Below are 13,932 nucleotides of genomic sequence, written 5' to 3'. Positions count from 1 at the left end.
TGTTATAAAAAGCTTGTCTTTTTCAGTTCCTGCTTGGCTTTACATTTACTGTAGACAATAAAATGGATTCAGGACCTAAGGGTCACCCCAGGCCGGCACAGTGTGTGGTATCGCGTGGCTCTCTCGCTCTGTCATGGTTCCTGCTGGTGGGGCACAGTAGCAAGGGAAGCTGCTGATCTGACTTACTGAGATGGGAAACCACATTCCAATTCTTTTGTTATAACTCCAGGTCCTTTGTGGGGCGCGTAATTGTAAACAATCCGTCCCACGTGTAGCGTCTCTGATATCCTCTGCCACATGACAGCTAAAATTGTACAAGAAAGAACATATGTAAGCGGGCTTTTGGAGGCAGAGCCCATCTTGCCTTTGTCATGCCACCAGCATGTGATGTGCACATGGCCAGGGGCTGTGGSTATCAGCAGCAGAGGTGAGCTCATCTGTGTTTTCAAGGGAAATCCATCGGTTGCGTTGCACCGATAAGGAATGAGGACAACAAAAACATGTCTAATTAAAAGAGCCATCAGTGTTTGCTGTCACAAGTTACAAGTAGCCATAACTTTGCTTCGGGTGCACTGGCATAATCCTCATAATCCTTCTTCTACAAAGGTACTTTCTCCAGTGTTTTTCCTGCAGTGCCCAGGCAAGTTTTTGTAATATATGCGAAGATACGGTATGTTTATGCATGTATGAATKGTTGTTTTCCTGTCTGTTCTCCACAAGGGAAGGGGTGGGCGTGMTGGAGTCTGTAGAGATCAGGAAGCTTCAGTGACATCCTCTGACTGCTCTGTGTGATACAATTTTCTGTCTCTCCCCAGCAAACAGCAGCAAACTTGGCAATTTATAGTAATACTGAACTTACTCTGTGGCCACAAACGGCAGGCAGGTTACTGAAAGATAAAACAGACTCAGAAGAGAGCCTCAGCAGGCTGCTGCCAATATATCTGATTTTCTCGAGTATCAAATATTTGCAATAGACTGTGGCAGGAGGAGACTTAYCAAAAGCAAAGAGAACCTTTTTCATCTGAAGAGCTGCTGTGGAGGGGAGGCAATGGGTTAAGTATTACAAGAGTTTAAGCTGACAGCCAGCCCTTGTGCTCTGCTGCTTCGCAGAGGTTTCCCTTTGATGGAAAATATTTCAGTGACACAAGACACTGGCAGCTGAGGTAATACACTGCTGCTGCAGGAACCTTGTGCTTGCCAGGGAAAGTCAATGGGTGAGACAGTTCTGAGAACAGCAGTGGCTGGCTTCTGTCCCTCCTCATGAATTGCTCGTGTGAAAGTGCCTGCTGCAGGACTGGTGGGGTGGATTGCTCTGGGAAATGCACCAGATGAGGACTATTTGGGATTATTTACCTGTTGCTACAATGAAGAGCCTTTCTGAGGCATGACAAACACTCCCCTATGTTATTCACTATGGACAGGAGCACCAGGACAATGTTTATGGATCATTTCAGCCAAAACTTGAGCCTTCAGAGCAGATGTTTCACTGCCTTCCCCACTGATTTTTGGATGCATTCAATCTATGTATGGGTGTATTGTGGCTTAATGCATGAATTGTCAGGAGACAACACTCAAAACCTGTAGCACCAKTTCCATTTCATGGGACCAACCAAACTTGTCACCTTGTCAACGACATCCTTTGTTGTAAGAGTGGTTTTTTTGTACTGTTCAAAATGTTTATTATGGCTCACCAGAGCACACTGAGGTCYAGAGCCACAAAACTGAGCCATAAACCTGAAAGTTGTGCCAACTACCTTTTGTAAATTGTGAGCCTGTGCTGTTTGAGCAGTGTAAGGAWCATTGCTGGCAGTACAGGAACACGAGCACACACAGTTCACCCTTGGTGCTCCGGTATATTTAGGCACACTAAGGATTTGGAGTGGAATTTGGAGTGGATGTAAGGCTTTTTTTCCTCACAATAATATCTCATTAATTAAAAAAGAAATCMACAGATAAACTTCTTTCAATCCGAAAAGAGGAGATTAAATTATTGGTAGGCAAACCAACAGACTGGAAATTTTTGGTAGAAAAGACTACATTCACTAAAATCACTGCAATGTTTTGAAGCAGTTGAGCCAGCTTTCCTCTTTCTATTGAATTCCAGTATTTAGTGGCTTGGAGGAACCACTACAGTCCAGCCATGTGAATTCAGAAGCCATTTTATTTGGAGAGTATAATCAGTGTTTTAGTTGTTGCTTCACAATATTACTTGTGGAAAAAGACTTGCAGAAGAAACAAGAGAGTAAAAACATTATTTAAAAAAAAAAAAAGTTCTCAGATTACTTAACACACCCTGTTTCAGGAGTTTCAGAGATGGGTTTTAAGTAGAGATGGCCTTATTTAAAATACATCCAGATTACATGTATCACAGAAATTAAAGGTTTTTTTTTTTTATCTGAGGTTATGATATTCTAAAGAAAAAGACTAYTTGTACTATTTAGATTTGGACACAGTTTGGAATATGCATGAATATTTGAATCTAGGCTTACAAGCAGGGTAAGGCAGCCATGGAAGGGAGTCGTGGATCAGGCCCTTCATTTCCAGGCATTTCGGAGCATTGCTTTTCSTCAGAGAGAGACAGAGAGAGTAAGCTGGCATTCAGCCCTTAGTCTTCATTCAAACCAAATTCCAGTTGCAATATTGCCAACTCTAAGTGTTAAAAATCAGGAGAATTTTAAAAAAAAATTTGTATATTTCTGTTTGCCGTCTGGTGTTTGAGACTTAATATGGGTTATGTTTCCAGGTTTTTCTCTGCAACCAGAAGAGACTGAAACTGRGGGTAAGAAGTTGAGGACAGAATGAGATTCTCACAAAATATTTGACTCCAAAATCAGTGCTTGAATYGAAATCCCAAATATTAGGAGATCCACACTATAAAATTCTGTGAGTCARAACACATTACCATAAACTTGTGGGAATTTTATTGAATAACGATTGTGTAAGGACACAAAGAATAATTTTGTTATATTCCATATTTCTGAGCATACTCTCAATGAGAATTTAATTTATTTTTTTTTTAATAATTAGAAGCTCCAAAAAGAGCTTTTATTTACTCATCTGGCCTTTATAGAGACCTGTCAGCAAATACACAAGATTTCAATGTTCCTGCTACATTGGGTTTTCTGTATGCCACATGCCTGTCCCCTGGACAAGAAGAAGCAAGGATAAATCAGGACATTTGTTATAGCCTGAGAACCCATTCAGCCCAAATCTCCCAATACAYAAACAACACCAGGTCCAAACATCTTGTCACATCTGCTTTGTACACCAAACAGCTGGGTGCACAGATGCTTTGGTCGGCTGGAGCATCTTAGACTGAGTGCATTCTTCTGTGTGCTTAGTTATTTGTTTTAATTGGGTTTGATGATCTGACTTAAATTGCTTCTGACCTAGCTGGAGCACAGGTACTTTTGAGGCTGATTGTGACAGCTGCCACGAGCGTATGAGAGGCAACATTGGTAACCTGAAACTTCTGGGTGAGAGATCACCACGAGCAGGCCCTGAGTTTAAGGACAAGGACTCCAGGAGCAGGGGCGCTGCTTTCTGGGATAGAAAAGGCACTCCATCACTTGTAATGAGGCCCTGCCCCTGGAAAACGGTGGAAAACCACACTTCAAAACACACAAACTGATTCTGGCTATGGAAGTGGAAGTTAAACTCCTAAATAATGCAACTCTGTGTATAAATTATGCATAGATGAAACATATTTACATATATACATACACACATATATATATACAGATATATACTTTACATGCACACGTATTTATAATGAGTGATCGAGCATCTTGTTTTTTCCCTGCCCTTCCTCCCTAAACCCATTCTGTTATGCTACCATGCCAGTTTTCTCTTAAAGCTGTTTGAAGGCAGAATTGGTTTTCTCTCATCCACATTTAAACAGCCATAATGCCAATGAGGACCGTAAGTAATAGAGAGCATTTATCCTGAAAGGAGATATGCCCAGTGGCTCAGTGATTCCCTACCCTATTCAATCTTTTCATGATCCATTTCAGACTGGAAATCTGGCCATTGGAAAGAGCCCTCTTGCAAACTGCACCTCCCCAAGCACYTGGCATGTGTGTCGGTGCTCCCACTGGAAGTACTGAACCAGTCTAATGTTCCTCAACTAACAAAAGCAGAAACAATCACAGAGCTAGATAGTCTGGCTTCTGGCCAACTTTAATTAATTAAGTTCTACCAAGCATCACACACTTACCTCTAGAAAAATTTCAGTTCACATTAAAGGAAAATCTTGTGGGGAAATGAACAACCAAATCCCTGTTAGTACCTAATCCCAGTGTCTTCTATTGCTGGACAATACCCTTTCAGGGTATTGTCCAGCAATACCCTGTGCCATTTCCACCTCAGGCTGCTCCCACATGGTGCTGAGCCCACTCCCTCCATCCCATATTTGTTTTCTCTATCCCTTTGGGAAGCTCCATGCTTGAGGACATACCACACATGTCCTTCATGCCGCAAGCATTTACAGAGAAATGACCCAGCTGTCACAGACCTTTGCAAGTTTTCTAGCAAGCTCCATAAACATGTGGAGAGTTCTTTGTTCATTTGGTGTGTTTAATTTAAAACCTACAAAACAAAGAAGGGGTAGTGCTGGTAGGAGAGGATTTTTCCCCAACTGGCAGACCAGGGAAAGTGCTTTGTGCCTATTGCTAGTAAACAGGCAGGAGGGAATCCTGTCCTTGGTGTCACCGCCAGGACATCGGCTCACCTCTGGTCATTCTAGATGTACCCTGACATTTGCTAAGTCAGACTCCTCTCGTGTCTCTGASCACCATCCACGAGGCACCAAATTACACACTTGTCTCCCCTGGGAACACCTCCCTGTCATCAGTCCTGTGCCACAGCAACACTGCATCACGAGTCACTTAAGATTAATTGCAATTGCTCCACGTTTACTGAACCTTGAAGGATCAGATATCGCTCCTCCTCCTCCTCTTGCCTTGCTRTGATAGGGAATTCACACCTTCTGAGTCCAGCACAGTTATCTGATATCCTTTGAAGTTACCTGCTGTTATTTATAAATTTTGACATCTTTGTAACCYAAGTTTAGCTTTGACTAAATTTTTCATTAAATATCATTTTCATGGTCTCTAATCCAAACCATGGGCAAAAAAAGTCCATCTTGTTTCATTCAGTGCCAGAGCTTGTACAAGTGAAATGAGCACGATATTGTCCCTCGATGTAAATGTTGGAAAACTACCTTTGTGTTCAGCACTGTTTGTATATTTTTTTTTAAACATCAGTGCAACCAGTTAATTGTCGAGCCCACCATGCACCAGGAGCTGTATTACGCCACCAAATTAGAAAGGCTGATAAACATTGTTGCCTTGGGTAAATAATTTGCAAGAAGAAATGTATTCCGTAAATGTAGTTTCTTTTCTGCTCAAGGACTATCTCTGGGAATGTTGCTGTTTCCTGGAGATGGCTGTAATAAAAAGCTAAAATTAACAAAATAGGCGTTACTATAGGCATTGCCAGTAATCTTTCAGGAAATGAAATAAAACCCCTCAATCTATGCATATTTGTGCATGTAAGATCATGGTTTGATTTCCTCCCATTGCTCAGGGTAGTTAACCTCCATCACCCGAATAATCATGCAAATCAAACAGGAGCCTTGTGAGAATGCTAGTAAAGCGTCTTGAATCTGTTCAGACACCGTAGGCTTATCTTTATCCTTTGAAAGGCTGTATTTTGTGAGGCTGGGATGGTGCTAAATGGTAAAATTTCTACTTCACAGGGGTTTGAGTGCCAAATAAAGGTAATGCACAAGTATGAATGTTTGCTATTTCCCGCTGTGGAAAGAAGATGACTACATTTGCAGTGCTGGAGGTTCAGATGGGAATGGCAGAGAACGTATGGTTGATATTATATATTATCATTTTGTGTCAAGGATTTGGAATGCCATCTCTTGGGTGATGGGGTGGGCAGGAGGGTGAAGATAGAAGAGTGTTAATAAACAACCTTATTGCTTCCTACTCCTCATAATTTGTTTGCTTTTTTACAGAAGAAATCCTCTTCGTACCTTATGTCAATCATAGCTGAGAATATGAACTATTTTTCATGTGAATAAATGAATGTGAATGTATGTGAATAAAGTAACATGCCATTTCCTATCTGGAAATTATGCATACAGTTCATATGGTGAAAATCCATTTTCTCCCTAAGCCCACATTGGTGTTTCAAATGCTGATGTTCCTGTAGACACGAGAAAAAAAAAAAATCTCTAGTTGGAGTTGGCTTAAAGGAAAACAGTCAAGATTCGCAAGACCATCATTTGGATTGAGCAAAGTCCTTTTCCTTCTCCCTCCTTAGTTGTATTCAAACAGCCTGTCAGTTTTTAGCCTTCTTTCGAAAGTAACAGTCAACAGTCGTAGCTCTGCCATGCCCGGGGACCAGCAGCTCCGAGCCGTCTGTTGGCCGGGACGGAAACAAACCTGGGGCTGGGATAAGTGTGAAAATTCTCAGTGGGGAAGCAGCTGTGTTTTGATCCTCCCAGAGCATCTTGGAAACTAGCAAGGGGAATGGTAATTACGAAGACGATATTATAATATTCACATTTAAATATATAGGTTTTATGGTTGCTCCCTCTTCAATATGCATTTGCTTAGGCACAAAAGGTCACATGTGTGCGAGCTGCATATGCTTCGCCCCGTGCCACGGCAGACAGAAATCACGTGGATTGTACGTGAACATAGCTGTGACAAAACAAATATCCAGAATAGGGTTTGGGGGGAAGTTTGTTTCCCCATTCCTTGGTAAGTGCCACATTCATATCAAAATTCAGTCAGTGCCCACGTTTCTGCTGCTGTGGAGAGGCTTGGAGTCTGCTTGCAACATGGAGGCTTGTTCTGAGCACAGCTGCAAAACCCAACACATCTGCAAATGGTGGAAACTTACCCTATCCCCACAGATAGTGCTGTGTTGGGTTAATTGGGTTACACCTGATCAGGAGAAGGGGAATGGCTGCCAGCAGGGAAAGAGGACATTTTATAGTAACCATGGACTCCTGAATCAGATTTCAGGGAGCTGCTTTATTTTGTAATATTTGAAGTCCTGGCCCACCTATGCAGGAAGTCAGAGAGCTTCACAGCAGCCTGATAAAACACACACCCTGAAAGCATGCATGCAACTTACAGTCAATGTGTCCATTAACAACTCGGACCAAATGGACAATATTTGTACAGGCTGCAGGTAAATGTGTGGGAGGGTCTGCCTTGGAGGGGGCAGGGAMGAAGGGTGAACAAGAAGGGCTGACACAACTCATATCAAATCCCTCAATACTGACAGAAGTAGATCTGCCCCAGTATTTCTCTCAGTTTAATTCTCCTTTTAATTCCCCTCCTGAGTTTACAGTATTTTAGTTTCTGGTGCTCGAACTTTTGCACCTGTTGTTTGTACACAGAGTATTAACACAATACTCATAGATGTGCCTGACTTTAAAAGTTTGTGTTGCCATTAGGCTATTTTCCTTTCTTTTTGTGAGAGACGGACAATTAAAAACATTTCCACTATTTGTAAATTCTCCTTGTGAGGAACACAGCAGATTGCCTGGATCTTCTGCTTGTTGTTCTGGCTTCAGTTTCAGAACTGAATGCACTCCTTCTGCTCCGTCTGTTTGAGTTTTGACAATGCAAAGGATGAAGCTGGAGGAAGTCCCATATATAAGCGAGGTCTATGCTTCTGCTTTATCTCATTTTTAATTGAATTTCAATTGGATTCTGCTCACTTTTATGTAATTCAGTGCAGGAGGATACAGAATTTTTGTAATACGCTTTCTGCAACTACACGTTTTCTCTAGTCACGAAATGATAACATATAATGGGCATTATATTTAAGCACAGCTGATGTTTTCAACTAGTACCCTTTTCCCCTGCAAAATAAGTTGTTTTGCACACATTCGATTTCTAAAACATATATAGGAGTAGCTAAAATCTTCATTTGAATGCATTAGCATGCATTTTTCCTTTTAATTAACTGCATGCTAACTATTCAGAAGAAGACAAACTAGTGCATTTCCTTCAGCTGACTATGCCGAGCACTTCTGTGATATGCCCTCTTCTTGAACAAAGGAACAGATCCTCACTTGGTTGATGCATGCAGGTGTTCCCCTCCATTGCAATGTCTCACTAGAAGCCTTTTCCTCCAACTGGATTTTCTGTATAAACTTCTCACTTGACAGTGTCTTCTCAGCTTGGCTTTGTCTTGTAGGTTAAGATTCTGCACCTTTCATTCTGCAGGAGTACCGTGCTGATAGAGCCAGTGCAGCAAGTGCTTTTATTGTCAAAAATCATTCCTGTACAAAAGTCTATCAACACAGGCATGATAACTTGTCTGTGTGATATCTTTATGATATTTCATACAGGTGACTTTACAAAATCCGTAACTGCGCAATAAGTCTTTTAGTTATTAATTAAATATTAATAGTATTCATTTGTAGCTCCATATACATAAAGTATCTTTTGTAAAATATTCTGTTATGAGCTACAGGTGAAGTAAGGAACACAAACAATCAGCCTGAAGTAGGAGTTTAAGGTTGCTTGAATGGCCCAGTTAGACATTTCTGTGTGTATTATGAAACCARCAAACTTTTATTAGCACACAACTTCAGTTGCTCAGCACTGGTTCGAAGAACATATGTCATTATTATACTCCTTTTAGAAAACAAACAGGCAAATGCAGAAAACTTTAAAAGCTCATCTTGCAGCTTCTTTGAGTGTATAACTTAGCAGTTTGCAGGATTGAATACTATAAAAGAAATTAAAAATTCAATTAGAACACAGCATTACAAGATCATTAGAAGTSAAGTAGTTGCATTGTGCTAACAGAAAAATTCTGCTGCTTTGGGGCATTGTAACTATGGYTGCTGCTGGGGCTGGGTGGGCTACATGGGTGGACCTGTGAACGAGATGACAGCTGTCTCTCCCTGGGAAATTTAGAATGTTTGTTCTGCTGGAAACACATAAGCCTAAAATTTGGGACATGCAGTATAAATTCGTAACGTATTATTAATTCAAACCAATAAAAAGAACTACTAATAAAAAAACCTCGCAAAAAATCTGCTACCAAGCCTCGCCAGCTTATCAAATTGAGACCAAAAATACTGATCTGGTAAAAAATTACCAGTGAAAGAAAGGAAAGTTTACTGTAGAAGCTTGGATTCAAGCAGAAGAAAGRGAAGAATCCACCTGCCCTAGTCTGAGCTGTAGAATCAGATATCTGAACTGAAACAGTCATGACAAGTACAAGAGTCACCTTTACAAGGGTGGCTCACCCAACCCTTGAAGAAGCAATCCCCATGAGATGGGTCACCCCACAGGGCTGCTTTGGTGAAACATCAAACTTTCCCATGGTAACCTGTGGGGCAAATSCTTTTTCCTTGGACCTAAGCTCACCCTCCTGACTCTCTTCCAAGATGCAGTAGTTTTCCTAGGTTGTAAATCTGATTTGGATATTCTCAGGAAGGATATAAATGGTCACTGAGATCTTTTTTGTATGTGTAAAATGTTTTAGTTTGTTGTCACCTGTGTTTCAGGTGGAAGAGTTTGTACCCAGGATACTGGCTATGCTGGCACTTTTCTGCCTTTGGGCCTAGCTTATGTCCCTGCACCCATTTCTAAACAGTTSCATTATGCAATCAAAAGGGAGAGCGTGCCAAGCCCTTTGGTATGTCCTGCTGACACTGTCCTCCTTTCCCAGGAGAGAGAAGGGCAGGGCTGGGCTACAATGGCCCATTCACCCTCTTTGCTGCACAAGGCTGTGCAGCCTTCTGTCTGTGTGAGCAGGAACAGTGAGAAAGGCTTATCTCCCCACAGATCCCAGCCTGCCGTGAGTTTTAGGGTGGACAGATGGAAGCCCCATTGGATCTCGCTGTGTAGGGAGTGCAGATTAATTGCTATCTGACTGTCGCAGAACGGTACCAATTTCAATTGCCTGGGAAGCGCTGCCTGTTCCAAGCCAAAGGAAGAATGACATTTGCCTAATGCTATTACTCCTCTTGTTCTCCTGCCTGCGAGAGGAAGAAAGGGGCATGGTACTGCCATAGAAGCCTTTTCCCCCACTGAGGAAAAAKAAAGGCACCTCATCCTGCAGGCACGTAATTTTGCTAGTCTGCTTTGCCAATTACCTGTTTTTAAAGCACTTTAAATTAGAGTCAAGCTAATTCTGTTTCACTTTCAGGTCATAATATTGTTTAGAAACATCGTGGAAACACAGACGCAATAAATGCTCTCTATGGTTAAAAAAAAAGAGAGGGTTGAGGTTTTTATCTTCACTGCTCACTGATGGCCCCTTCCTTGGCTTCAAAGGAAAAACCCAGCAGAGTGGCCCCAAGTACCTCTTAGCACCTCTGCCCCTGGTGCCCACGCTGTGAGTTCACACGGTGGATGCAGCCGTCGGCACGTTATGGGACCCACTTAGGCGGCAGCAAAGGACACCTGCAAGTGATGGCTTGGAACAGCAGTGAGACTTTGGAAAACACGGAGAAAAAGAGTGTGTGAGGCAAGCAGGGAGCTCTGAGCCTCTTGCTGCTGCCACGCTTGCCGAGCGGTGATAACAGCAGGTCTCACCTGGGGTGTGCCAGGGGAAAGGTACGTGCTGTCCCTGCTGTCTCCCAGAACAGCTGCCGGCGTGGCAGTGACCACTTAGGTCTGGCTGATGGGGTCCTGGAGTGAGAGCAAAGCTGAGCTGCTGTGCAGAATAGATATGAGGCACAGTGCTAGCAGCAGAACAGAGGGAAGAGACACAGTTGTGTGAATTGCCCTGTCTCTGAGACCTCTYGGGTCAGCATCTATTCAAAATGGTTTTGCTTATTATTCTGGCTCCCAGGCTTCTTGACTAATCGTCATGAAGACGTTGCCTTGCAGCAATAAAATAGTATTTGCACAGTGCAGRATAAAACTTAGAACTCTTAGTTCTTCAGACAAGGCCTAGTATTTTTTTCTTTGCTTAGACAAAAGCTTGGGAGCATCTCTGTCTGTTTAAATTGATGGATATGTTCACAACTCCATTGAAACTTATCTCCAGTTAATGCAGTTAATCCAGCATAGAATGGGTGTAAAGTCAGAATCAGGTTTCAAATAATCATTCTTGTCTTGAAATTGTTACACMTAAGTATGTAAGCCACACTAGTTTATATTTACCGTTAGCTAATGCAATATAGTATTTCTTTGAATTTTTCTCCTTGTAGAGGCATGTAATGTGCTTTACTAAAGTTAATCATGTGCAGCCTCAGGTGACTACTGCTTGTATTTCTAGTTTATTTTCTAGCCCTCTTTTCATTCTCCCTTATTAATAGATGTACTGAGGTTTCAGAGGAAGCTTAACTTTCTAGAAGCCATTTCTGTTYAACTGGCTGTGACACATGCTTGCCTGATGGATGCACGGTGCTTGCACTCTCCACAGATGAGTATCTGATTTCATCGGGAGTCCTCGCTGACTCCAGTATTGCTGAGACAGCTGCTCATCTCTTTTTTTTTTTTTTTCCCCAGTGAGGAAGCATCATGTACTCACTCTAATTACAAATCCTATGATCTGGCCATTCTTCAGGTTATGCTGCCTGCCCGTAACTCTCCCTACTGAGGTTTTAAAGGTGATCTGGAAGTGGAACACCCGTTCCCTCTCAAATATTCCATTTCATTTATTGCTTAGTTTTGTGCTAATCCCACTTTGATGTCTTTACTGGGGGCAGAGGGGTAAGAAATAAAAGGTTGTTTATTTCTATTTTCATTTTMGGGAAGGGACTGAAAAAGCAAAACTGTGACTCCCTGGCTATTGTTTAATGTGTGACAATACTCAACATATCCCTTGTGGCTGGTCCTAACAGCTTTGCAGAGCCTCYTCATTTTTGATGACAGGAGGAGGAATTCTGTGTTTCTTGTAGGTGCTGGTGGCTGTGGTGCAAAACAGCTTTTATAAATGGTGCCCACAGGCACCATGGTAAGGATGAAGATGCTTAACTTCTTTAACCAGTTACTGTTCAATGACTATCCAAATAAAATCTCTAAATGGATTGGTGGCAAATATGGTTGGAAAGTTCATCCCAGTCAGATGGAAGTGTTTTGATTGTCTGAAGCTTCATGATGGTGACAATATGGTTGGGTGTTTTATGGGTAAGAGTCAGAGGGAAGGCCAACAGGACACACATCCTGGTGTGAGTCTGTTACAGACCATCCAGCTAGGATGAAGAGGCAGATGAAATATTCTGTAAGCAGATGGAAGGAGTCGCACAATCACAGGTCCTTGTTCTTGTGGGGGACTTCAATATGCCAGATGTCTGCTGGAAATACAATGCAGCAGAGAGAAAACAGTCTAGGAGGCTCCTGGAGTGTGTGGAAGACAACTTTCTGACACAGATGATGAAGGAGCCAAAAAGGACGGGCACCCACTGGGTGTACTGTTTGTGAACAGAGATGGTCTGGTGGGTCTCTGATGGTCAGAGGTCACCTTGGGCAAAATGATCATGAAATGATAGTAATCATACTCCTTAGGGAAGTAAGGAGKGGTGCCAGCAGAACTGTCACCTTGTGCTTTTGGAGGGCAGACTGTTTTTAGGAGGCCAGTTGTCAGAGTGCCTTGRGAGACAGTCCTGAAAGGCAGTGGCATCCAGGGAGGCTGGACATTCTTCAAGAAGGAAATCCTAGAGGTGTACAAGCACACCGTCCCCACGTGCCGAAAGACAAGCCAGCTAGTTTATATGGCCAGTTGTCAGAGTCTCTTGGGAAGCAGTCCTGAAGGGCAAAGGTGCCCAGGGAGGCTGGACATTCTTCAAGAAGGAAATCCTAGAGGCGTATGGGCAGGCCATCACCATGTACTGAAATATGAGCCAGTGAGTTTATATGGTTATTATCTTCTGGTATGCTTTTGCCCAATAAGGTTCATTTTCACTTTACAAGATTACATTTCTTACAATACCCTTTTGGCCATATGGAAGTCAAAGTTCTTGACTAAATAAGATACTCTTCCATGCTTTTACTCTGTCTTCCTCCCTCTGATGTTTGAAGTAATTTCTTTGTTGATACAAATAGATAACAGAGACCATCCAGAAGATCTTTGGTTGRCCTTCATAGCTCTGTGTGTTCTTACAGCCCAACACAGTGTGAATTTGTGCTGATCTTGGGCTGCTCTGAGTAGTTCTTCCACATGTTTATTTTAAGTTCATTTTCCAGGAGATAGTGCTGACTACCCATCTAAGGATGTGTAGAAAAACACAGTACAAAGAAAAGATCCACTGAGTTAGCTGATARCATCCTTGTTTTTCTTTCCTCTATTGTTTACCACTGACCCTATATTGATGTATTCTTTTTTAAAATCTGAGTCATATGGCTGAATAGTTTGAAAGATACATAAAAAAAAAATTGCCCCCCTTCTTTTTGGATGAACTCCATGCCCCTTAAAACAGATTCTGGCCTTGGCTGTGGCYATTTTACATACATTGTCCTCTGTTGCTGTTCCCTCGTAGCAAAATCCTTTTCCTTTCTGACAGAAGTTTCTAATATGCATATGTCTGGGAAAGTTATTGTTTACTCTAAAAGATCTCACAATGATGCTATTTGTCTAGCCTTACAAGCAGCCCTGTGCAGATGGTATACCTTTGGCCCCTATCTCTTAAGACTGAATGACACCCAAGGACATGCAGTTGTAGTTATCCCCTTAAGTAGTCTTATTAAAAAAAAGTTTGTGTAGTATAAATCAATGAGCCAAAATGAAATGACTGAGTGAAATCCTCATCTCACTGAAGTCTATAGCAAAACTACTTCCACACTGAACTATTTTACTTACTTTGGACCTAGATCTTTATTTTGCCAATTTTGACTTACAGGAAACATTTTTGTATTGATATCATGGTATAAAAAATACTGTGTCAACAGAAGTGATGTCTTTGAATGGTAGGTGACATGATTATYATTTCTACCT

General features: G+C 41.9%; 1 protein-coding gene across 1 annotated transcript in view; it reads right to left on the bottom strand.

The window, feature by feature from the left end:
- Positions 1-50: 50 nt before the first annotated feature.
- SEC61B (SEC61 translocon subunit beta) overlaps positions 51-13,932 on the bottom strand; it is a 102,971-nt gene continuing 89,089 nt past the window's right edge. The window contains exon 4 of the mRNA XM_057368338.1: positions 51-304. Coding sequence (XP_057224321.1) covers positions 76-304 — 229 coding nt within the window. The 3' untranslated portion in view covers positions 51-75. The remainder of the gene's footprint in view (positions 305-13,932) is intronic.

This window comes from Malurus melanocephalus, unplaced genomic scaffold, assembly GCF_030028575.1.
Source record: "Malurus melanocephalus ecotype Western Australia unplaced genomic scaffold, MMel_1.1 scaffold_90, whole genome shotgun sequence".
Classification (NCBI taxonomy): Eukaryota; Metazoa; Chordata; class Aves; order Passeriformes; family Maluridae; genus Malurus; species Malurus melanocephalus.
The sequence above is the reverse complement of the archived record's forward strand: the minus strand, read 5'-3'. Positions and strand labels throughout refer to the sequence as shown.